This window comes from Corvus hawaiiensis, chromosome 18 (genome assembly GCF_020740725.1).
Source record: "Corvus hawaiiensis isolate bCorHaw1 chromosome 18, bCorHaw1.pri.cur, whole genome shotgun sequence".
In the NCBI taxonomy this organism is placed as follows: Eukaryota; Metazoa; Chordata; class Aves; order Passeriformes; family Corvidae; genus Corvus; species Corvus hawaiiensis.
In genome coordinates, this window is record NC_063230.1 from 2,376,942 (window position 1) to 2,402,836 (window position 25,895).

Genomic DNA, 25,895 nt, shown 5'->3' on the forward strand with positions numbered 1-25,895 from the left:
CTGTCCCTCCATCCCTTGTCCCAAGTCCCTCTCCAGCTCTTCTGGAGCCCCTTTAGGCCCTGCAAGGGGCTCTGAGCTCTCCCTGGAGCCTTCTCCTCTCCAGGTGAGCACCCCCAGCTCTCCCAGCCTGGCTCCAGAGCAGAGGGGCTCCAGCCCTGGGAGCAGCTCCGTGGTCTCCTCTGGACTCCTCCAGCAGCTCCAGGTGCTTCCTGTGCTGGGCCCCAGGGCTGGGGCAGCTCTGCAGGTGGGGAATCACCTGGGCAGGGCAAAGGGGCAGAATCCCCCCTCCCCTGCTGCCCACGCTGAAGGATCAGCCCAGGGCTTAGGGGCTTTCAGAGCTGGGGCATGGCCACCCCTCAGCCATCAGCCTCAAAGTCCTTGTCCCCAGGGCTGCTCTCAAGGAGTTCTGCTCCCAGTCTGCGCTCATGGCTGGGATTGCCCTGATCTGCATGCAGGACCTGGCATTTGGACTTGTTGAACCTTGTGGGGTTCTCCTGGGCCCTCTCCAGCTTTCCACACCCGTGGATGTTCCCATCCTTCTGTTGTGTCAACTGCACTGCTCAGCCTCGAGTCACCCAGAAACCTGCTGGAGCCTGAGCTGGGATTCTCCATTTGCTGTTTTTGCAGGAATCAGTGATCCCTCCGTGCTGTCAGGGTGTTTGAGATTCGATGGGAAATTTGATGGGTAAAAGGACTGGTAAATGGGGATAACACTGCACATATCTTCACTGCTGGGTCACCATTTTGGGGTGGATGAAAAGGGTCTTTCCCCCAGGAGTTCTCCTGAATTAAACAGCTGTGGAAGTGTTTTTAACTCGGCTGCTGGCTGGAGCTGTGCACCCCCAGGGACCATTTCACAGGACTGCTTTTCAAGTCTGTTTTTAACAGCAAAACCTGTCCCCAAACCAGGTATGGGATGGGAGACTTTGCTGGTCTGTGTGTGAGGGAGCTCTGGTTTCCCCTCTGCCCACTGTGCAGGCAGGAATATTTTGGTAACAAGCTGTGACCTGGGATGTTGGTACTGAGAGATGTGACCTGAGCTCCCTGTCCTCATCCTGCTTCCGAGGGAGAAACCTGCCCGGGGATTCCGGGCGGATTAGTGGCAGAAAGTGAGAGCGGAGCCGAGCTGCTGGTTTAGCTCTCTCCTCAGTTACCACGTGTGCTTAATTCCTCTAAAACACTGCAGAGTGTGGCAGGAGCACAGGACAGTCCCAGATCAGACTCAGCTCAGCCAAACCTGGCATTCCTGTTTTTAGGTGGGATTGCAAAGTGTTGGTAAAGTTGTAGTAAACTCGATTTCTCCTCATCCAGTTCCATCACCTGCTTTTATCAGTGCTGGGTGTGGCCCTGTGCTGTTACCTGGCCTGAAAATCAGATTTCTGTATTCACCCTCTGTATGTGGTGACTGTGGTTGGTGGATTTTCTTTGAACAAATATAAAAATAGATATAAAACTATCCTTTCTTTTTAGAGCAGTATCATGACATCCAGGAATTGTATGAGTGCTGAATAGATGAGGATTGTTTTCTTGGCTCTGTGATAAGGGGATCTTTGGAAAAGTGTGCAAAGGAAGGGTGGAAATCTGTCCCCGGTGTTTTAAGCCCCAGGAAAACTCCCCAAAATGGACTTGGGCTGCTTGCAAAGGGAGTTAGTGACTCCTTTTGGCTCCCTGCTCAGGGATTCCTGGGAGGAGAGGGGGTGAGAGCTGTGTTGTGATTCCAGTGCTCGCCTGGTCAGGGCAGATTGCAGGCTGACAGAAGGTGATTTTGGTGTTCATGGTGCTGAAATCCAGGAGTTCACTGGAGAGGTCAGTGCTGGTGTCTGTGCCAAGAACAACTCACCTGCCAACCACTCTCAGAGGTGTCTGGTTCCTTTGGCTGAGGCTGGAGTCAGTGCAACAGAAAAACTGGGAATTGATAATCAGAGTAGAAAAGAGGGAATGCAGGTTTGCTCCCAGTGCTGCTGTGATCTTTTCCATGGAGATGCCCTGAAAACCCAAACAACTAAACAGGCACAAGATTAACCAGTGAAACAAAACCTTCTCCAACAAGGGAAGGAGCATGATGGAAAGGAAATACTTCATGGGAGAAGGACAGCTGACAGTGCCACATGGTGATGGTCAGTGGTGCAGAAAATGTGCTGCAGCCCCAGGAGCGGCTGAGGGAGCTGGGAAAGGGGCTCAGCCTGGAGCAAAGGAGGCTCAGGGGGGACCTTGTGGCTCTGCACAAGTCCCTGACAGGAGGGGGCAGCCGGGGGGGTCGGGCTCTGCTCGCAGGGAACAGGGACAGGAGGAGAGGGAACGGCCTCAGGCTGGGCTGGGGAGGGCAGGTCGGATGTTGGGAACATTTCTTCATGGGCACGGCTGTCCAGCCCTGGCACAGCTGCCCAGGGCAGTGCTGGAGTCCCCATCCCTGCAGGGATTTAACAGCCACGTGGATGTGGCACTTGGGGACAGGGGTCAGTGGTAGATTGCCAGCCCTGGCAGTGCTGGATTGATGGTTGGACTTGATCTTAAAGGTCTTTTCCAACCTCAGCAATTCTGTGACTGAGTCTAGGAAAAGTTGGGGACAAGTGCTTATAGCAAGAAGAAGGAGGGGATTAACAGGTCATAGGTTTAAATGGAGCAGGAATAATTAATATTTTGTAGAACACCCAATTAAATGGTGGCACTTGCTGCCAGGAGCCAGAAAATCCAGGGAGACTCAACAGATTTGGGCACAGTGTCATCCCTTGGGGTACAAGCTGTAACTGTGTATGCAGTGTGACCTGGGGGCTCCTCAGGCAGCACAGCTCCGAAAGTGAAGGATCAGTGCCCAGAGGAACCACTGCCTGTGCCCTGTCCCAGTATCCTGTTTCCAAAACACCAGCTGCAGTTTGCTTGCTGGGGAAGAGATGGAATTTCCTGGGTGTTTGGGCTGACCTTGTGCTACCATCCCGGGGAGGATTGACTCTGAAATCAACACCCTGTGGTGTGGGTCAGGGATCTGGGATAATGGGGCTTGACTGCTTGGGTTACCTGGTTATTCTTCCTGACTTAATCCGTTATTTTCTTCTTGGAAAACAGAGCAATTGCTTTTGGGGGCTTTCTGTGGACTGCAGGAGGGTGGGAGCTCCAAGCAGGGGAAGGAGGAGGGTTGGTTGTTCTGATCCCTCTGCTGTGGTCCTGGGGTGAGTTCCTGTTGCAGCAGAGTGGAAAGGGAGAATCCAGCTCTGGAGAGGGACACTGGAGCTGTAGGGATCCCACTGTAGGGGTGGGGTGGGCAAGGGGCAGCTCAACCCAGCAGGAGTTCCCCTTCAGCATCCCAGGTCCAGCACTTATGGCAGCATTAAAAAATAGCCATAATTAATTATTCCTCAGCTTTCCCTTTAATCACTCCACTGATAATGTCACTTTTGTTGCTCTGCTCATTTTAGCTGGTTTTTGTCCTTTTTCCAAGGCAGGGGTTTGTTTGCAAAAGCCGTTTTGACTTGGGCCTGTGACACTGCAAAGCATCTGGCACCTTCCCTGTCCCACCCCATGAATTATCCCCTTGTGCTCCGCCCTGGCCTCACAGAAGCTCCTGGCCAGGTGGCCTTGGCTTGTGGCTGTGCTGGGGTTGTGGCAGGACGGGACAATCCGTGTCATTGTTGTCCCAGCTCATGGCTGGCTGTACCAGTCCTGCTATTCCCAGCTCTTTGACAGCAGCATTCCCTTCTCCCCTCCTCCCTGTGAGTCTCCCCGGCACTGTGAGCTGTTTTCCCTGTGCTCGAGGGCTCGTGCCTGGAGGCACCGGCTGCCAGCGCTGTCACCTTGCTCTTCTAATTGTCTTTTTATCCTTGGACTCTGGATTTTCCCAGGCTGTTGTTAACTATGCCAGGAGCTGCTGCCGTGGGAAATAGAATTGACAGTGCTGCTGATGGAGTTGTTTGCTTGGATTTCCCACTCCTGATGATTCCTGTCTCCTCTCAGTGCCTTCTTCACTCTCTTCTGTTCCCTCCTGCAGCTGGCTCCCCAGTTTCCCATTGGATTGGGGTGGGTTGGTCCACCTGCAGCCACCACTTCAGCTCCTCCTGCCACAACCAAGGGGATGCTGGAGGGCAGGAAGGGTTTGCAGAGGGATCTGGACAGGCTGGATCCATGGGAACCTGTGCCAGGGAGAGGGACTGTGAACAAAGGGCCTGGAGTGACGGGTTAGATGGGATACTGGGAAGAAATTCCTTCCTGTAAGTGTGCTGAGGCCCTGGCACAGGGTGCCCAGAGCAGCTGTGGCTGCCCCATGCCTGGAAGTGTCCAGGGCCAGGTTGGACGGGTCTTGGAGCAGCCTGGGACAGTGGGAGGTGTCCCTGCCCATGGCAGGGGGTGGGACTGGATGAGCTTTAAGGTCCCTTTCCACCCCAAACCAGTGTAGGGTTCTCTTATCTACACAGCCTCCAACTGCTCCCTTCTCCTGGCTGCTGCCTGGCGGTGCAAACACGAGGAGGAGGAGGAGAGGAATCTTTAGATTTTTTAATTTCACAAGCCAGGAACCACTTCCCTCCCCTCTCTCCCCCGCCTTGTTTTTTTCTAACCTGTTTTTAATTCCCTTGCTGCTGTTTTCCACTGCACTTGCACGTGGGGATGGAGTAACCCCAGAGCTGTGCTTCCCTCCTCTCTGTGGTGCCTCTCTTCCCGTGATTCCCAGGTACCACACCATGTTCCCTCTTGTTGTTTTGCAGATGTAATCCGTGATAATCATTCCCAGCGAAGGAACCCAGAAAACAGTACTTACATAACAGCACGAATTAAACATTCCAGCAGGAGCTCAGAGCAGCCAGCAGTATTTAGGCCATTCCTGCTGCTCCTGCCTCATCCTCTGGAGTGAGTGAAGGAGCCGTGGCTGGTGTCCATGGTCCAGTGGAAGCTGCCCCTGCCCAGGGCAGGGGTTGGCACAAGATGAGCTTTAAGGTCCCTTCCAACCCAAACCAGTCCATGTTTCTGTGACAGGATGAGGAAGAATGGCTTCCCAGTGCCAGAGGGCAGGGATAAATGGGATGTTGGGAAGGAATTGTTCCCTGGGAGGGTGGGGAGGCCCTGGCACAGGGTGCCCAGAGCAGCTGTAGCTGCCCCTGGATCCCTGGCAGTGTCCAAGGCCAGGTTGGACACTGGGGCTTGGAGCAGCCTGGGACAGTGGGAGGTGTCCCTGCCCATGGCAGGGGTGGGATGGGATGAGCTTTAAAGTCCCTTCCTGCCCATACCATTCTGGGATTCTGTGATTCAGAAGTGGGATGGGAATTGATGTCACAGCTCCTGCTGCTCTCCTGTGCTGCTCTTACCCCTGCCCAAGAGCACAGGCACATCCCCCTGCCTCCCCTGCCCTGTGCCACTGCCCAGGGAATCCTGGTGCTCCTCTCTCCGAGCAGTCCCCCTGTCCTTCCACCCTCTTGGCAGTCTCTTGGAATGCTTTAGGGCTGCTGAAATCCCTCAGCAGGGTTGGTATTTGGCTGTGTGTGGCGAGCCAGGTCCTGTGGTGGTTTCTCCATGGAGCTTCTTGGGCTCCTGTGTTTTCAGCATTCCAGGTGAGGCTGCAGCAATAACGCCCTGGAAATAAATATGGGAACGTGACAGAGCAGAGGAGTGGTGGGGGCGAGGCTCTGGGAAGGGCTGGAGCAGCAGGAGCCGAGCAGGGGTGGGCAGGAGGCTCTGTGCCCACGCCGGAGCTCGGGGAAAACGCTCCTGCAGCAGGAGGGGGGTGGGATGTGCAGCACGAGGATTCTGGGGGAGGTTTAGATTGGATATTGAGGAAAATTCCTTCATGGAAAGGGTGGTCAGGCATTGGAATGTGCTGCCCAGATGGTGGAGTCCCCATCCCTGGGGGGATTTAACAGCTGCGTGGATGTGGCACTTGGGGACGTGGGTGGCCTTGGCAGTGCTGGGGAACAGTTGGACTCGATGATCTCAGCGGGCTTTTCCAACCTGAGTGATTCCATGATTCTCCGAACTCTGCTGGCACACCAGGCCCCTTCTTTCCTCACCAGGGTGACCTGGGACAGCTGTGGTGAAAGAAAAGGCTCTTTTTTGGCTGAGCTGATGCAGAAGGAGTTTGGTGCAGGAATACAGGGAGGAGAAATCTTTCTGGGTCCTTGCTCAGTCCTACCTGGTGCCTGTGGGAGCTGGGAGGGTGAGCAAAACCCGAGGGCTAAAGGATCCTGTTGTAGACATTGGGCTCACTTCTCCCCGTAGCAAGGTGGAGAGCAGATTCTTCTCCAGCAAAAATGGGAGGGAGAGAGATAAATCCCTATGGTGAGGATTGTGCTACTGCTAGAGCTGATAAATAGCAGGGCAAAACTGGTTATAAATTGATAAATGGATAAATACCAGGGCAGAATGGTCTCTGCTGTGCCGTGTTTGTAGGTACCACAAATCCATTCTTGTTTCCTGCAATGCTGTGGACGGTGTTACTGGTTTGTGTTTTTCCCATGCTCATCTCCTGTGTTTCTTTAAATCTCTTTTTTTCCCCCTCATTTCATTATTTATGGCTCTTTCCCCCTGTGCCCTGGGCAAATACTGTGAGTGCGTGGCCTGAGTAAGGGGATTTCCATCATTCCATGTTTTCCAGCTGTTTAGAAATCAGTGTTTCCTTTCTCTAATTCTCAGTGCCTTTTTTTTTTTGTTGCTTCCACATGATCTCCTCCCTTCCACACATCTTTTTGACAAAAGAATTTCCTAAGGTCACTTGGCAAGGCTGCAAAGCCCAAACCAGTGACCCCTGGGCAGCTGTACCTGCATTTCACCTTAACTCAGGGCTAATTATTTCCCTTGGGGAATTGCAAGTGGCACTTTGTGATTTCCAGCCAAAGAGGTTGGAACAGCCTTTGCAGGGTCATAGAATCGTGGAATGGATTGGGGTTGAAGGGACCTTAAAGCTCGTCTTGCCCCAAAGGCAGGGACACCTTTATCCCAAGCAGGCAGAGCATTCCAATTCCCAGTGCCTGGCTGGTGCCCAGCAAGGAAGGACCATCTGCACTGAGTTCATCCCAACTCCAGCTAAAAGTTCCCAAAATGACAAACCCAGTTAATATTAGCAAGTGCAGCAGGGAAGGAACAACAAGGATCATCCTTCCCACTTCTGCACCCACGCAGGAAGGGGGATTTTTAAGATCTCAGGGAATACACAGTGCTTGCCTGGCAGGGACCCAAGAGAGACTCACCCTTGGTGCCAAGGCTTTGAGCAAGAAAACACTTTTATATACTACCAAGTTGTTCTTTTTCACAACAGGCGAAAAAATGTGGTTTCCCTAAGTACCAGTGACACACCAGGTTTAGCTCGGGAAGACTTTCAAAAATATTTGTGCTAAAAATAATATCAAGACTTTCAAGCACTGCTGGTGCTGTCTAAAATGGGAGCATGCATTGTATTTATATGCTGGAAAACCTTATTCCCAAACTTAGATTCCCAGGTTTCTGGAGAAACGACACATGAAAAGGGAGTGGACACACAGATAAGGCAAAACTTTATCCACTGGGAGAACCAAAGGATGAGAGTACCTGAGGGGAGCCTACCAGAAAGATGGAATTTGGATAAGGGCTGGAGGGACAAGGGGGAATGGCTTCCCACTGCCAGAGGGCAGGGCTGGATGGGATTTTGGGCAGGAATTGTTCCCTGGGAGGGTGGGCAGGCCCTGGCACAGGGTGCCCAGAGCAGCTGTGGCTGCCCCTGGATCCCTGGCAGTGTCCAAGGCCAGGCTGGACATTGGGGCTTGGAGCAGCAGTGGGAGGTGTCCCTGCCCTTGGGATGAACAATTCCAGCACAGAGGATTCCCGGGAGGGTGAGAGGGTGTGGTGTCCTCATGGAGATGTGGCTGCAGAAGGGGACAAAGCCCCGCAGCACGTCCTGCTCACCCCGGCTCTTGTGCCCTGAGCTCCCTCTCAGTGCTGGGAACAGACTCTTGTTACTGATTTTTAAGGCCAGTTCCAGCTTTAAGTAGTTTTTAATGCCGTGTTTAGCAACACAACAGGGATTTTCATACAATTGGGAGCACCAAGGGGCAGCTTCCCAGCTCAGGGAATCAGTTCAGTATCTCACTGTTATTGTCAGTCATTTAAATTCCCACAGGCTTTTTTCTTTACCTGGCGCAGAAAAAGGCTGTTGGAGGTAAATCCAGTTTGAGCTCTGGAAACAATAACAGTTCTTGCTAATTAAAAATGAGTCACTGGGTGAAAACTGATCCTTCAATGGGTCTGGCATCTCTAGAGGGTTGGGCTGGGGCAGAGGGGGAGGTGGCAGAGCTGCTGGACACAGAGGAATGAGGGACGAGCAGGAAACCTTGTGGTGTTTGTGTCTCATGAAGCCAAACAGCTCCTGCTCCTGGCCGCAGAAGGGAAAATGGGATTTGGGCTGGTGGTGGGATACCACAGCTCTGTGCAACCCTGGCAGGGCACAGGGAGTCCCTCAGGGTTGCCCCTGCACATAAAGGAATTTGGGTTGGATGTTCATTTGTTACTCGGGGATCAGGGAATTGCTGCGTCTCACAGCTTGAGGGAACAGAGTACCTGTAGAGCCACGGGTGGCTTCTGTCCCCATGGGGTTTCTGACATCCCTCTGGACAAGGTACATGGGATATCTGAGCATGCTGCACTCACAGAATCACAGAATTCTTCGGCTTGGGAAAGCTCTCCAAGATCACCCGAATCCCTCCATTCCCCAGCACTGCCAAGGCTGCCACTAATCCACATCCCCAAGTGCCACATCCACGTGGCTGTTAAATCCCTGCAGGGATGGGGACTCCACCGTGCCCTGGGCAGCTGTGCCAGGGCTGGACAGCCGTGCCCATGAAGAAATGTTCCCAATATCCACCCTGCCCCTCCCCAGCCCAGCCTGAGGCCGTTCCCTCTCCTCCTGTCCCTGTTCCCTGCGAGCAGAGCCCGACCCCCCCGGCTGCCCCCTCCTGTCAGGGACTTGTGCAGAGCCACAAGGTCCCCCCTGAGCCTCCTTTGCTCCAGGCTGAGCCCCTTTCCCAGCTCCCTCAGCCGCTCCTGGGGCTCCAGCCCCTTCCCAGCTCCGTTCCCTGCCCTGGACACGCTCCAGCCCCTCCAGGTCTCTCTTGTCAGGAGGGTCCCAGAGCTGCCCCAGCACTGGAGGTGCCCCAGCAGTGCCAGCACAGGGGACGGGCCCTGCCCTGCTCCTGCTGCCACCCCAGGGCTGGCACAGCCCAGGTGCCCTCGGCCTTCTTGGCCACACCTGGGCACATCGGGGCTCGTGTCCAGCTGCTGTGACCAGCACCCCCAGGGCCTTTCCTGCCGGGCACTTTCCAGCCTTGCTGGTTTGCTCCCAGCTCTCGTCCCAGGCGATGCAGCAGGAGCAGGTTGCCCTCTCCTGGCACGCTGCTTCCATGGATTCCTGGCTGCCCGTGAAGCTCAGTTTGCTGCGAGGTTTCCCAGCTCTTGCGTAAGCCCTGTCCTTGTGGAGAGCCCGGCCTTGAAGGCGCCGAGATTATTTGCTGCCTGTGCTTGACTTTACAACTGGCCTTTAATGGATGTCTTGGAAAAGCGGGATTTGCCAGCCAGACCCTGCTCGGACACTCCAGTGCGGCAGGAGAGTCAGGGCTGCTCCTCCTCTCCCAGCATTCCAGCCCCTTTCCCAGCCCCAGGCAGAGCCCTCAGGCTGCTCACAGCATGTGGGGACCCCCAAATTCCCCCTGCACCGGCACTCCAGGCTGGAAGTGGCTCACCCAGCTGGGCTGTGCTGGCACCTTGTGGTGCCTGTGCTCCTGCAGCGCCTCGGCTCCTCTCAGCGCTGGAATCTGATGCCAGCAGAGGCTCCTTTGGGGCGTTTCCCCCAGCCCACCTGGGAAATTTATAATTCTTGTGGAGTTTTTGGAGTCTTTAAGCTAAAATTGTCACTCTAGGGAGTGAAGATCCACTTGCAGAAGATATAATGCCGCTTTTTTTTCTGCTCAGCTTTTTAATTTATTTGAGGAAAATCTCTGTTGTGTAATAACCGTCGGTGAGGGGTGGGATTCATGGAATGCTGCTCCTGCTGGGAGGTCTGCTGGAGGTCTTGGCCCTGCTGGGCTGAGGACATTTGGTTCCCCTGGGTGGGCTCAGCAGCCTCTGCCGCAGGAGCCCTGTCCCGGGATAAGTGTGAGCAGGGATCCAGCTCCAGCTTCCCCCAGGAGGCCGTGCCGGATGCAAGACACAAACTTAGCGCAGAGCCACTTCTCCGAGGATGGATGCAGCACCAGAGCCTGCCTTTTTCCATGGAAAATGACTTCTCGTGGTGCTGTAATAACATCATGTTGGCAGGGATGCTGCTCCTGGAGATGGATAACCAGGGAGTTTTGACCTCAGTTATTAGATTTGTAGCTTCAACTAAAAATTCAGCTCTTAGGAGTGTTTCCAATTTTAAATGAATCTCCTCAGGGAGCAGCTCTCCCTCTGGCAGTAACTCATGCACGAGGAACTCAAATATTCATTTACAGTTAAAGCTGGGCAAGGGAAGGGAAAACAAGGAGGACTGAAAACATGACAGGATGACAAACACCCAATTTGGGATTTTCCCCCAAATGTGCTGATAGGAGCTTAAAGTGCTGCCAGAACCTCACTGAAGGGTCTGGTGGGTGTTAGATTTAGGAGCACAGTGGCGACAGCGGCACACTGGGTGATCCCTCAGCTCCTGACAGGATGGAGGGAGGAAGAGCTGTGCAGAGCCCTTGGATGCAGACAGCAGCAGCAAGAAGGATCTGGTGGTGTAAAGTGCTGACTCTGACTTGGGAGAGGATGGAGGGACAGAAAAGCTGTTAATCCTTTTTAAACAAGGTCCTGGATGCTGCAGGAGGAGCTTTTCCCGCCATGGAGGTTGGTTTATGAAGAGGAAGTTCAGCTTGGACATCAGGAAAAATTTCTCCATGGAAAGCATTGTTAAACATTGGAAGGGGCTGCCCAGGGAGGTTTGGAGTCCCCATCCCTGGAGTGTCCAGGGAAGGCCTGGATGTGGCACTCAGAGCTCTGGGCTGGTGACAAGGTGAGCATCAGGCACGGCTTGGACTCGATGGCCTTGGAAGGGTTTTCCAGCCTCAGTGATCCTGGGATTGTGTGGTTCTGGGGAGGTTGGTGCTCCCAGTGCTGCCAGGTTCGGAGCTGTGACCCGCAGCCAGCCCGTGAGCACAGCCAGCAGCACCGTTCCCCTCTTCCCAGAAATGGTGCAGGGTGTGCTTGTTCCTGGCAGGATTCCCTGCTGGAGGAGGGATCCAGGGATGGAGCAGGGGTGCTGCCATCCCGGGGCACGCAGTTTCCTGGGTGCTGTGTGGGGAGCATTGGAAGAGATCTCCTTCCTGAACGTAATTCCTGCAGACTGCAGGGAATGATGGGCTCCGTGGAGAGCGTCGGGATCTCTGTCTCTGCCTGTGGGACTGCCTCTGGAGCAGGGTGGTTTTGCTGGTGTTGTGACTCCACAGAACCAGCAATTCCCTTTCCAGTGGGACTGCATCTCCCTGCCTCAGCTCCCAGCTAACCCACCTCTCACCTCTCTTCCCTGTCATTTTAAGGCAGCTCAAGTGGCCTCTCCCTTCCTTCTCTGCCCTGGGGAGCCTGACCCAGAGGAGCATTTTCCTGCTCCCTTTCCGTCCTTGGCATCTTGTCAGTAAGCAGTGCAGAGAAAATGTGCTGGAGGATGAATGTCTGGCTTTAAACAAGGAAAGGAATAAAAAAACCTCAAATTCCCTCCAAGTTCTGCCTCTGCTCTCCAGCCCCTGGCTGCAGGATGGAGCTCCTGGGTGAACCAAGTTCTTCCAGCAGTCTGGGAGCAGAACTCTTGGAGTGTGATGGAAAACTCACATGTGAGCTCTTCCAACTGCCTATTTACACTAGAACAAGGATATTTTGATTATTCCACTGATTTCTGTCTCGAGGGTGAATGGTGTAACTGAAGAATCCCAGATTTCCATAGCACACTGTGGGATTCAGTGTCACCAACGTGGGGCACGTGGGGTTTCTCCCACTGCAGCAGCATTTTTAGGAGGAATACAATAAATGGAGTCAGGAGCAAACTGTAAAGAAAAAGCCAGTTGTTGGGCAGAGCTGCTGAAGAGCCTTCAGGGATCTGTTCCCTTGGAGACAACCTTGGTGGCTGGGCTTGGACCAGGTTGGATTCTGGGCGTCCCTGGGTTGAGATTTGCAGCCTGGAGATGGCAAGAAGGGGCTTGAACTGCTCAGGATGTACAGTGGTGTTTCCTGGTGATATCTGGGGGCTGGAATCCTTCTCAGTCAGGAAGGAAAACCCCGCACTATAACTTGGTTGGGTTTTTTCTTTACTTTTTACTATGTAAATAATTCTTTCTTAGATTCCCTCAGAGCAACAGAGAAGATCCAACGTTCTCTCCCTGCCTGGAGAAGGTTTAAAGTGCTGAATATGTTTCCTTTTGAAAGTCCTAAGAGTTTTCTGACAATGCAGGCATGGGGAGATTGGCTTTTCCTGGGAGGGAGGAGACGAGCAGGAAGGGTTGGAGAAGAGGTCCTGGCACAGGTTGTCCAGGAAGTTTGTGGATTCCCCAGGATCCCTGGCAGTGTCCAAGGCCAGGTTGGATAGGGTTTGGAGCAGCCTGGGACAGTGGAAGGTGTCCCTGCCCCCGGCAGGGGGAGGAACTGGATGGGCTTTAAGGTCCCTTCCCACCCAAACCATTCCATGATTCCGTGATATTTAAGACGTGTTCACTTCACTCCTGTGTAGGTGAATTTATGTGGGTTTTTTTGGGCACCATACTTTAAATAGCAGGAATTCGGGGAGCTGAGGGACACCCACCCCTTTAGAAAAAACCTGAAAGAATCAGATTTTATTAAAAACCCCAAAAGCAGCAGAGGATGAAGATGTGTTGAGTGTTTTCCAATACACTGAAGGTTTTTGCAGAGGGAAGTGGCCACTTCTCCGTTGTGTCTGCAGGGGGCAGAGACAATCCCTGCAGTTGAAGCAGGGAGATCAATTGAGAGTTGGGAATAACTCCCTGCCTACAAAACACACGAATCCCAAAGCAGGAACACCGGGAATCAGCACAGCTGCTTTATTTTGGAATATCTGGGCATTTCTGGAAAGAGTATTTCAAGGCAGTATTAGATTATATACAGTAAATTATTATATTTAATATCTTGTATTTAGTATATTATAAGGTATTTCAGTGCAGGCACAAGTCCCCAGAATTATTTTTAGGTGGTTTTTTCATCATAAGATTTGAAGCAAGGACTTGAAATTGAGCAAGGAATGTCTGTGTGTCACCCTTGACATGCAGCTCTGCCCTGCTGTTCTCAAAAAGGGGCTGGTTTGGGGCTTTTCCACTGGAAACTTGTAAAAGGTGAGATTTCCCAAGTTTCTGTTTTATCTGAGCCCATTTTCCATGTGCTGGGGCAGCGCAGCTGCTGTGAGTGAGGTGCAGGAGAGGGAGGAGGAGGAGGAGGAAGAGGAAGAGGAGGAGGAAGAGAAGGAGGAGGAGGCACTCCCAGCCCTGAGCACGGGGAATGAGAGCTGCGGAGAGGGGAAGGGAAGAAATGAGGATATGGAGCCTGCGGAGAGCATCCCGGGGAAAGGCTGGCCTGGGCTCGGGGCCGTCCGGCGCTGATCCCACACCCCCCGTCCCTGCTTCCCCTCCGGAGCGCTGGATGAGGAAGAGGTGCTGTGGGAAACGCAGTATGTAATTCCCTAAATCCAGCCTGGGAGAGGCAGGAGCAGGGCTGAGCTTTCTGGGTGCAGCGTGTGGGGCCGGGCTCCTTCCGGGTGTGCAGTGGGTTTGGAAGGGTTTGGGAGAGCCCCTGGAGTTGGTCAGACACTCGAACTGATTATAAATGGATAAAGTGATGGGTGTTCCCATATGTGAGGGGTCTCCAGAGGGTCCTGGTGTGGGGCAGCCCTTCCTCCCACCCTGCCCCGTGCTCAGGCTGGATGGGGCTTGGAGCAACCCCATGGGGCTGGAACGAGATGGGATTTAAGATCCCTTCCCACCCAACCCATTCCACAATTCTACCCAGTGCAGGGAACCTCTGAACCAGGGAGAAGTTATTGTAACTGCTCCAAATAAAGCGTTTCCGATCGATTTTAATGGATGAGCTGGAGTTTGAGGTGGTTTGGCCTCACTAATCCTGGCAGGGCTTTGTAACAATCACCTGATGTTTTTATCAGTTGATTTGGGAGGTGGATGTAGCAGAGCTGTAAAGATGCTGGAAAATTAGGGATTATGGATGTTTTCAAGATTAACTGGATAATGATAAAGGAGATGTCAGGCTGGAGAGTGCAGCAGCGGGAGCTGGGAGTGTTGTTGGGAACGCTCAGGAATAGGAAAACAGAATTCTTGAAGTTCTCCAGTTTGGTTTGGCATTTCATCAGACTTGGAAAAGAAGTCGGACTAAACCCAAACTGCAGCCATCCTCTGACCTACCCTTGTTTTCTTTCAGGCAAAATATTTGGCAGGTAGAAGTTGCATTTTTAAATGGCTTTTTAAATTTGATGCAGTTTCTGGAAGGTGAATGGTGTGGTGTTGCTGGGAGATCCGTGATCTGGGAGTGTGTTGTGGGACGCTGTGTGTGCCATGGGGAGATGGATGGTCTCCTCCTGCTTGCCCTCATTCATTGTGTTTATCCCAGCCTTTCCCAGGCCCCTCATCCAGCCCTGGGTGTTCCATACCCTCATTCCTGTTCCCACCTGAGTCACCTCCTGAGTTTCAGTTGCTCAGCAAGAAGTAACATCACGGTTCCAGCATTTCCCGTGGCAAGAAGGGGGAAAGCTCATCCTGATAGAGAGCAGCAGGGCAGGGAGCCTTTCCCAGGCACCTTCTGCCATTCCTGGGACAGGTAACTCTTGCTTTGGAGCAGAATGAGCTCAATCCATGGATAAACCTGCAATTTGTTGGTAAACAGGGAACTTCAGGACTGATTTCCAAATGTTCAGATGAGTGACTGGGGGTGTGACTTCAATATTGGCAGCAGGAGTTTGGGGGCAGCTGGCAGAAAAGATGCAGAGCTGTGGCGGTTTGGGAATATTATCCTGATGGGAGAGGATTTAGTTCTGTTTCCCATGATCCTGCCTTGAGTTCCTGGAGCAGGAGTGGGGCTGAGTTGTGTCTCCTCCATCCCTGCTGATCATAGGCACCCACAGGGGCTGGGATGAGGATATGACACAGAATATAAATGTGTGTGTGTACAGCCCTGGATAGATATTGGCTCTGGTCTCAGTGTCCAAACCCACATCCTGCCTCCAGCAGGTCCTTGGATCTGATAGCAGAGCTGGAAATGCTTGTTTTGAGCTAAATCCCATCAAGACCTCCCCCTCCTCTCCAATTCAAAATCCAATTTCTTGTGGTGGTTGTTTTCCCATTAAAAACTGCTGGTTCTTACCCAAACCATAATAAATATGCGAATAATTTAATAGAATCTGTGTGTGTATGTGCACTGCCAGCATTAGTTTCCCTGTCTTGAATGCACAGTGTAAAGATAGTGTGATCTTCCTGAATTTCTCCTTTTTCCACCCGGAATTCTTGCACAGTCCCTGCCTCTGTACTTAAATGTGTCCACAGAAAGTAGCTCCAACTTAAAAGCTGGAATAGAAACCTTTCCATCTTGTTGTAAAATCCTTGTAATCCATCTGGAGTGGGAAAAAAATGATCAAATGCAAACTGTTAATCCATGTGGGTCCTGGAGATTCCCAATTCCCACTCCGTGCTCTGGATCCCGCTGCACACACGCAGCAGCTCCCAGCTGCAGCTGCTGGGCTCACATTGGATTGGGATTTGTGCCGCATTTTTCCTCTGGAATTACTCATTCCCTCGAGACTGGGAAAATTAAGGCTGGGAAAATCCAATGGTTTCAGAATGGAGGGGCGAGAAAATGGATCTCAGGAGGGCCAGGGCTGGAGGAGCCTCCGTGGGGGTTTGTTACGGAGCTGTTGGGATGCGAAATGTGGCCGAGTGAGTAAAATGGATAATGGACTTTCTGACTAAAAAAAAAAGGAAACTCTGATCTTTATTTTAAGCCAATGTCCTAAAAATAACCTCCAGCAGCATTTAAAGGGACAAGCTTCCAAATCTCCCCCTCCCTCCCCAAAAACCAGCATCCGTTTGGGGTTTGGGGCTGGATATCCAACAGCACCGCTCCGGAGCCGGCCCCATCCGAACCTCCGCGGGACGGGGCTGCAGGTGGCGTTCTCTATCCCGTTTTTTTTTGGCAGGATGAGGCGGTTTTCCGGCAGGGATGGAGTTAAGGGCTGCTCCGTGGTGCATGCTGGTACGAGGCTGGTTTGATGATGGAGCCGTAGTGCCCCGCTAGCAGCATGTGCCGGGGATGGATGATGGGAAATGTGGCACTGGAATAAGGACATTTCCCTGTGCCTTTCTCTCTGCATTCCTGTGGGTTTTGCTCCATCCTAAAGCTCCCAGCCATGTAGGAGGCAGCCTCGGCGAGAGCGATCCCGCGGTGGGGATGAAGGGTAGGGGCTGCTGGGAGACAGGATCCCTCCGCTCCTTCTGCAACGCTGCCTGTCTGAATAAATTCCACAAGGGTTAGTGGCCTTCCCGGCGTTCCGGATGGATCCCCGGGGCTTCCCTGTGTGCTGGGGAGCGATGGAGGGGCTGCTCTAGTGGGGTGTCTGCCCGGGGTGGGGAGGGGGTGCTTGACCCCACACCGAGGAGTATTAGGAATGCACGTGTGGAATCTGCCCTGCAGGCATCACTGCTACAGACCTGCAGGGTTTGGTTGGAGATGGACGAAGTGTGGGGCTCGTCCTGGTTTATCAGGTGTTTAAAAAATCCAGATTGACTCAGATTTACTCAGTTTTAATACAAAAAAAAAAGTTAAATTTGCTGGTGATTTGTTCTGTTCGGGCACCTTTCGTTGCACAGGGTGTGGGTCTGTTTGTCGTGGGTAAATCAGTCCCTATGTTGGTGTCAGGATGTATTTTTTTAGTTGTAAGCCAGATTCCTTTGGAGTTGAGATGGAATGAGAGCGTTGCTGTGTCGGTCCTGTGCTGCTCCCTGCCCACGCCGTGTGAGAGGCAGAGATGTTCTCCAGGAACACTGAGCTGTGATTTAAGGTGTGCACTAAACTGTCCCATCTCTTACTGCTCCCTGCGTTGCTCCAGGTGTTTCCCAGTAGAGCTCAGTGCTGGGTGTGCAGGAGCACTGTCCTTTATGGGGCAAAGGATGCTCTTCCCAAATCTGCACTGCTTTGGGGCAGAAATGCCTGTTTTGGTGTTTTTTCCTGAGTGGGATGAAGCAGCATGGGCTAGGGGTGAGTCTTGCCTTTCAGTTCAATTTTGTGTTGCTCCATGGCAGCACAATTCATGGAAGTGTTCCAGGCCAGGCTGGACGGGGCTTGGAGCAACCTGGGATGGTGGAAGGTATCCCTGCCCATGGCAGGGGTGGAATGGGATGGGCTTTAAGGTCATTCCCAACCCAACCCATTCCATGAGTCATCAGTGGAGGGGCCGAGCAAAATGCGGTGTCCCACAGCGAGGGCTGGTGGTGAGAAATGAGGATTTGCAGGATGTTCTTTGCTTTCCTTCCAGACCAGAGACAGCTCCCCTGATCCTGGGCACTGGCAGCTCATCTCATCCCGTGTTTCATTTCCATCGCTTCGGTGCTCCGAGGGTGGTGCCTGCAGGGAGCTGGGAGCACCGGGTGATTCACACCTGGGCCTTGTGGTGGTCAAATCCAAATGTTGCTTCTTTGATGTCGTTTGGGTTAACGGCAGGACAAGGGGGAATGGCTTCCCTCTGCCAGATGGCAGGGCTGGATGGGATATTGGGAAGGAATTGTTCCCTGGGAGGGTGGGCAGGCCCTGGCACAGGGTGCCCAGAGCAGCTGTGGCTGCCCCTGGATCCCTGGCAGTGTCCAAGGCCAGGCTGGACATTGGGGCTGGGAGCAGCCTGGGACAGTGGAAGGTGTCCCTGCCCATGGCAGGGGTGGCACTGGATGGGCTTTAAGGTCCTTTCCCACCCAACCCATTCCACAATCCCACAGTTCTGTGTCACTCTGCTCCCTCCTGTGGTCCAGCCCTGCTCTCAAGCATCACTTCACAATAAATTATTTTATCTAAATGCAACTTCCTTCCCCCAGAAAAGGGTGAGGAAGAGAGGAATGCAAATAGGTCAAATCAAAACTCAAGCAATTGAGGATTTACAGCTGGCTTCAGATGACCAAAAAAACCAATCTTTTTTATCAAATCCAGATTGTCCCCTTCCCTCTGGTTTCCTTCTCGAGCTGTTTTTCCAGCTGGGTGACGTAAGGACATGCGTGTTCCAGGAGTTCTGCACAGAGCTTTACATAACAAGGCTTCAGTGGAGAACAAAACGCCCCAAACCAGAATTACTCTCATCAAAAGCTGAAACCAGCCTTGTGTGAAAATTCGGGGGAAGGTGAGTGGTGAGCACTGGAGAAATGGGGAGTGGGCTTGGGAACTGCAGGGAAGAACCTGGGGAGATGTTTCCAAGGGTGTCTGAGGTGAGACTGGGGTGTTTCCATGGCTGGGCTGGTCTTTCTCTGCCCCCAAAGCATCTTTTTCCCATTTTATGGTGGTATTTTGGGAAAGCTTTGCAGTGACATGAAAAATTTTTCCCTGTCTGGTTGGGGAACATCCATTTCACACGTGTGGAACAAATTTGACAAACTCAGAGGGTTTGGCCCTGGGACATGACAGACAAATGTTTTTCATGTTTTAACAGCAAACTGAACCCCAAAGCTGGGAAAATGTTGGCTTTTAAAAGCAATTTACTGTAAAAACTGTGCTGTGAAAAGTGTGTCTCTCTGGTAAGCACATTCCCCATTGGAAGTGCAGTATTTTGGATGGGAAAATACATCCCAAGGAGGCTTTGCTTTTCATTTGGAAATCCTCATGCTGGGATTTATTTTTTCCTACCAAAATTTTGTCCTTAAATCCACTTAATCTCCTCCAGAGGAGCTGTCTGAGGTATGTTTAAAATGCTGATGACTTTTTATGAGCAGCCCAGGGAAACGCTGGGCCTGGCTCTGCTCAGCAGGAGATTCCTTGGGAACAGAAGAGCTCAGCCTGGAGGCTTTGGGTGGCTTTAAGAGTTCCTTTTGTGCTTGCAAGATAAAACCAATTATTGAATCTTTGGGTTGAATGAGTCAATATTCCTGAATGATTGGGTTGGAAGAGACCTTAAAGCTCCTGCAGTGCCACCTGGGCAGTGCCACCTTCCACTATCCCAGGGTGCTCCGAGTCCTGTCCAGCCTGGCCTGGAACACTTCCAGAGGTGGGCATGGCACAGCTTGTGCCAGTGCCCTTTTGATTAGCCAGTAACAAAGAAAGGTGAAGCTGGATTTAAGGAGATGTTTTGTTCTGTGTTTGTGTGTTAAGGGGCTGATCCAGTTCATTCAGAGCCGATGGGATCTTGGGTTCATGGACATCAGGCAAATTGAGGAGGAAGGACTGAGGTGCTGAAGTCTTTAGAGACAGAAATGCAGACACCTCACTTGCTGTGCACAGAAAGGTGCGTGGGTAGCTAACAGATAAAGATAATTAGCTTATCATTAGTTAATTATGACAATCTTAAAGCTCTTGCCCAGTAGAAGCAGTGCTGTTCCTGCTTTCAGAGGGCATTTCCATCAGGAATTTGCCTCTCCAGCTCCATGCCGTGTGTTTGGTGCTGGGCCTGGGTTTCTTACCGTGCCCAAATGCAATCTGTCGTTAATATTTGGTGGTGACATGGATGATTGTCCTCAAAGGAGTGTCAGATCCTGGGCTGCACCTGGCCCATGGCTTCAGCACACAGAGGGGACCACGAAATAGATGGAAAAATGCATTTCTCTCCCTATAGACATGGCCCAGCTAGGAACCATCTAAATGAGCATTTAAAGTCTGCTCGGGAGTGATCTGGATTAAATTTCCAGGAGATCCAGGCACATGTGGCTGCTGGAGCGTTGATGATGGACAGGCTGTAGCTGTTCCCAAAGCAGAAGTGTTGGTTCAGCCTTTTTCCAGATTTATTTAGAAATTTCTTGAGGTGGGGAGCTCTTTCCTGAGAGTTTTGACAGGAGGAGGTTCTGAATCCATCGGCTCCATCCTGGCTGTTCTGCTCCTGGGCTAAGAGTCTGGAGTTTGAGCTGGGGCTGTGCCTGGCTGGAGCTGCTGGGGAGCTGGAGGTGTTTTGTTGTGGCTTCAGCAGTTGTGGCTGCTGATTTATTTGTGAAAAGCACTAAAAATCTCTGATCAGGGCTGTTGGATTCACCTTTTTGAAAATAAAGGCTGCGTGCTCCACGTCTGAGTCATGGGTCACACAGGGTGCATTGACATGGGGCTCTGCCTGGTTTCCTTTGCTGTGGATGGTTTTTCCAGGTGAAATAGCAATGCTGGAATGTCCATGGAGATGTTTGGAGCTGTTTCATGCTGTGGAATCCTCGCATTTTAACCAGTGGGAGCTCAGTGTGAGCTGGCATGTCCAGAGCAGAAGTGGAAGGAAACGCTCCCCCCGCAGCTGCCCTTGACCCCCAGGGCTGGTGGAGGTGGATGTGGAGGTGTCTGTGTGCACTGGGCTGTACCAGGGGGGATTCAGGCTGGATTTTAGGGAAAGGTTCTTCCCCCAGAGAGTGCTGGGCACTGCCCAGGCTCCCCAGGGAATGGGCACGGCCCCGAGGCTGCCAGAGCTCCAGGAGCGTTTGGACAGCGCTGCCAGGGATGCCCAGGGTGGGGTTGTTGGGGTGTCTGGTCAGGGCAGGAGCTGGGCTGGATGATCCCTGTGGGTCAGCTCAGGATATTCCAGGATTCTGTTCCATGATTCTGGCTGGGATGAGCTCGTAGGGCAGCAAGTGTGCGATGGGGCCCCCTCTGCCATCAGGGAATGTCGCAGTGCCCAGAGCTGGCCAAGCCCATCCTTCGCAGCAGGGAGCCCTGAACACTCAGCAAAGCAGCAGATCATGTGCTTGAGGGCAGGAAATGTTCATTTGCTTTCCAAATGATGCCCTCTCTGCCCTGTTCCCTTTCATTTTTAGCAATTGTGAAGGTGGATTCCTGCCCACATGCACATGTGGCTTGGCTGGGAGAGGATGCATCCAGAGGATACATCCCGAGGATGTGCAGGTGCCACGGACATGGTTCAGGAACACGGTTTAGGGTTGGGCCTGGCTGTGTTGGAGGTTAATGGTTGGACTCAGTGACCTTAAAGGGCTTTTCCAACCCAAATAATCCTGGGATTCTGTGACGTGGATGCACTGCCTGGGAGCTCCCGGTGCAGGCACAAGGCAGGAGCTGCTTTGCACCTCGGAGCTGATCAGCAGCAATCACTAATAACAGGAGTTTATTAGCTGTATCTTAATTACAAAGCACAGTAATTAGGGAGGAAGTGGCCATCTTGACAGCCTCGTAGTGTAATTAGAGACCAGGAACGCTCTTACAGAATTGGAAGGGAGATGAACTCCCAGCTGCATCAAATGCCTCTGCGAATAGAGGCCCTGGGTGCAGTAGGAGTGGATTTCTTTCTTTCTTTTCCCTCTCTCCCCTGACCTGGCTGCGCTGACAGCCAGCACAGCACTTCCTGGGGAGACTGTGCTGCATGCAGTGCCCTTCTCCCTCTCTGTGCCAAGCTGCTGAGCGATTCCAGGGATGGGTTGGTTGTTCCGAGGAGCTTCTGGCGCTAAGTCATTGACAGGACCGACCAGCTGTGCAGGGAGCAGAGCCTCAGCCTGCCCTGCTCTGTGTCCTGCTGCTGGAGCAGCTGTCCCTGCAGCCAGTGCTGCTGTGCTGGTGCTTCCTGCAGGGATCAAACCTGGATTTACGTGTGCTCCCACAGCAGGAACTCAGCCGGCCCCAGGAGGGGGCTTGGGGCTGTCCTGGCTGTAAAGGAGGTGGGTGCCAGGCATGGGGCCCGTGGGGGATGGTCCATGGCTCAGCACCGGCAGCAGAACAGTGACTGCGTGCTCTGACTTGGGACATGTGACAGTGCCTGGGCCGTGGGGACAGCTCTGTCCCGGAGTGGCACCCATGAAATCACCTGTCCTTGCAGGGGAGGTGACCTGGGGGCGCAGGGGCTGGGAAGCTGCTGGTGGGAAAAGCCCTGATGGCAGGGCTGGACACGAGCCCAGGTGGGCAAGAGGCCGAGGGCACCTGTGCCAGCTCTGGGGTGGCAGCAGGAGCAGGGCAGGGCCCGTCCCCTGTGCTGGCACTGCTGGGGCACCTCCAGTGCTGGGGCAGCTCTGGGACCCTCCTGACAAGAGAGACCTGGAGGGGCTGGAGCGTGTCCAGGGCAGGGAACGGAGCTGGGAAGGGGCTGGAGCCCCAGGAGCGGCTGAGGGAGCTGGGAAAGGGGCTCGGCCTGGAGCAAAGGAGGCTCAGGGGGGACCTTGTGGCTCTGCACAAGTCCCTGACAGGAGGGGGCAGCCGGGGGGGGGTCAGGCTCTGCTCGCAGGGAACAGGGACAGGAGGAGAGGGAACGGCCTCAGGCTGGGCTGGGGAGGGGCAGGTCGGATACTGGGAAAATTCCTTCATGGAAAGGGTGAGCAGGCATTGGAAGGGGCTGCCCAGGGCAGTGCTGGAGTCACATCCCGGGAATGACAGGACATGGCACTCAGTGCTCTGGGCTGGTGACAAGATGGGGATCGGGCACTGGTTGGACTTGCTGGGCTTGGAGGCTTTTGCTGCCTGTGGGTACCGAGGGAGCAGGATTTCAATGCAGAGGGAAAGCAGGTGTAAGCTGGATGCCTTTTTTGGGGCTGCTGCTGCCCTGCTGCTGTCCTCCCTGAGCGTGGGGGGCTGGGAGACTCCAAGGTCCTGCACGTCTCTCTGGTGCCTTTGGCACATCCTGACCTTGGGGATTCAGAGGATGGTGGATAACCGACACCCCGGGTCCTCTTACCCTGGGTAAGCTGAGCCCTGGCAGCTCTGGAGGGTTTCAGTGCCCATCAGGACGTGTCTCCATCTCCGTGTCCGCACTGTGGCTCAGCCTGGATGCTTCTCCAAAGCCTGGGATGAGCTGAGCTTGGGGCCTGGAGGGATGTGCTGAGCCCTGATCCCGAGGCAAGGGACACGTTAGCTGCTGGATTTGGGAGAAGAGGGGCTCAGGTGCCCTCTCTGAGCTGCTCTGGGTGGCACAGCAGCGGTTTGGGATGGGCTGCCCATCCCAGCACACCATCACTGCTCTTGTCCTGGTGCTGCTGGGTTTTGCTGTTCCCGTGTGATCCTGCACAGCCGTGGGTGTGACAGGGCCAGGGCAATCACAGCCCTGTCCCTTCCCTGCCTCCCTCTGCCTCTGCTCCCCTTCCCTGGAATGAGGGCCCTTGTCATCTCCTTCTTGTTAACGGGGTTAGTGAGCAGGGAGAGCTGACAGCAATGGAGGAGTGTCCTTTGCACATCTCCCACTGCTTTCGTGGGCGTGAGGAAGCCTGGGGCAGGATGTGTGTTCCCTGCTGATGGGAGACTTCCAGAAAAAGAAGAAGCTCTTGGTAAAAACCATAAAATAAAACAATCCTGGGCCACATTCAGTGTGGTGAACCCCTGGGAGTGGTCCTGGATACACCAAGGATGACATTCTCCTCAGGGATGGCAGCTCCTGGGAGCTCTCCAAGGCCATCTGCTTCCCAAGTCTCCTTTCCTGAGGGATGTCAGGAGGAGAGGCCAGCCCATCTGTGAGCTCCCCTCCTCGCCTGGTGACATTGGAGATGGACCTGGGGCTGGAAAATGTTTAAGCACCATAAAAAATGGATGTTCAGTGATGCAGGAGGAGACATCCAAGACCTGCGATGGTTTCGGTAGCAGCGTGCCAGGGTTTGCTGTTGTCTGTGGAAGAGCAGGGTGTCACCCCCCAGCTGTGACAGCGCTCCCTTCTGGGAGTTTCTGCTCTGAAAAAAACTCATTTGCTGCAAAATATTTGAATTTTAGTTGTTTCTGCCCTTTCCTGGGGTTGTTCCTGGCTAAGGAAGCTGCTTGTGCCTGGCCCAGTGTCCTGCTCCTGCCTGTCATCCCTTCTGGGACACAGGGACTTCTTGTCCCCAAGCTCGTGGTGCCTTCAGACTGTGGCAGCTGCTCCATTGCAGCGTGGGGGAGTGATGCAAATCTGTAGGAATCACTGGATACTGAAGGGTTCAGTGACTAAACCAACAGAAACCGTGAATTAACAAGTTTTGTACAGTTGCTCACGTGCTTTGGACAGGAGCGAGTGACTGAATCATTTATGATGCCACTTGTGTCCATGGGCTAAATGCTCACTTGGAGATACTCCTGGAGCTGCAGGTGGGGCAAGGGCTCCTTGCTGGGATGTCTTGGATCAGGTGTGGGCTGTGAATTCGGAGGGTACAGAGAAATAAGAGCAGGGCTGGTTTGGTCAAGGGCAAATGGGAGATGTTCAGCTGGGTGTGGATCTTTCAGAGGCTCAGAAAGGGACAGGAGGTCTGTGCCTCTGTCCTGCTGATATGGATCTATGCAGGGATGAGAAATGCTTTGGGAGGGGCTGCTGGAGAGAGTAACTGGATATCCAGGCTGACTGTGCAGGATTTCGGTGTGATGGGGCCTCCTTCAAGGTCACCAGCGCTCCCAGAGTCATGGAATGGCCTGGGTGGGAAGAGACCTTAAAGCCCATCCAGTGCCACCCCTGCCATGGGCAGGGACACCTCCCACTGTCCCAGGCTGCTCCAAGCCCCAATGTCCAGCCTGGCCTTGGGCACTGCCAGGGATCCAGGGGCAGCCACAGCTGCTCTGGGCACCCTGTGCCAGGGCCTGCCCACCTTCCCAGGGAACAATTCCTTCCCATCCAGCCCTGCCCTCTGGCAGAGGGAAGCCATTCCCTGTGTCCTGTCCCTCCATGCCTTGTCCCAAGTCCCTCTCCAGCTCTGCTGGATCCCCTTTGGGCACTGGCAGGAGCCACTGGGATCCCTGGTCACTTCTGGGCTTGCAGAGGAAATGAGGAGCTGAAGGTGATGCTGCAGGCTCTGAGGCTGAGTGCTTGCCTCCTGCCAGTGGGGCCAGTCCTGGCTTTTCCCACAGGCATTCCTGGCCGGGAAGCATTTTCCAGGTGTGACAAGAGGCAGTCACTGTCCCTGGCCCCAGCTCTGCACCCGAGCTGCTCCAGGAGTTCAGCACTTTGTGTGTCGTTGCTGTTCCGAGCTGGTGAATGAAGAAGTTACTATTTTTATCAAGCCGTTATTTTACATTTTTTTTTCTAATTTTCTTTCCTGGCAATGAGCTGTGCTGCTGAGCCCCCAATTATCTGCTAATGAGCCGTTATTTCCCTGTAATCACACCTTCCCCTCCGTGTTTTTGCTCATTGCCATTCACAAGGGGACAGGAGGGACATTTGGCCGTGTCCAGCAGAACTAACTGTGACTCTCCAGTGCTCCCACAAAAGCATCAGCTGGGTTTGTTTCATCTCCTGCGTTCCCTGCCAGCTCTGTGCCTCAGTCTCTGAGATTCCTGTTCACGAGGTTTCAGCGCTGGATCCATACTTCTCCATAGGGCTTCCCAACTTCTTATCCTGTTGGAAATAGGGATCAGAGTATTGTAGTCAAAAGGCAGAGCAAAAAAACAACCACCAAGCCTGCACCTCCTCCAAAAGCCAGCAAAGTGGCATCTTGCAAAGCTCTCTTGGCTCCTCCTGAGAAGAGCTTTGGAAAGACTGGGAAGAAATCCACTGGAAAGACTTGTGGAAGCAGTGCTGATGCCTGCCTGTGTTACAGCCCACATACATATATATATATATATATATATATAAATATATATATAGGTATTTGTAGAATCACAGAATGGTTTTTAGGTTGGAAAAGCCCCCTGAGATCCTCAAGTCCAGCTGTTCCCCCAGTGCTGCCAAGGCCACCACTGACCCCTGTCCCCAAGTGCCACATCCACAGGGCTGTTAAATCCCTGCAGGGATGGGGACTCCAGCACTGCCCTGGGCAGCTGTGCCAGGGCTGGACAGCCGTGCCCATGAGGAAATGTTCCCAACATCCACCCTGCCCCTCCCCAGC

General features: G+C 53.3%; 1 protein-coding gene across 8 annotated transcripts in view; it reads left to right on the top strand.

Annotated features, from left to right (window-relative positions):
• Positions 1 to 25,895, top strand: part of OSBP2 (oxysterol binding protein 2) — a 98,401-nt gene that overhangs the window by 32,894 nt on the left and 39,612 nt on the right. The window contains exon 1 of one of the 8 annotated variants that reach the window (XM_048322600.1): positions 13,507 to 13,630. The exons of 4 other annotated variants lie outside the window; for them this stretch is intronic. In XM_048322600.1, coding sequence (XP_048178557.1) covers positions 13,603 to 13,630 — 28 coding nt within the window. In that variant the 5' untranslated portion in view covers positions 13,507 to 13,602. Of the gene's footprint in view, positions 1 to 13,506; positions 13,631 to 16,266; positions 16,490 to 18,271; positions 18,344 to 25,895 lie in introns of those variants that run through there. 3 more of the 8 variants (XM_048322597.1, XM_048322599.1, XM_048322601.1) reach the window with 3 other exon arrangements.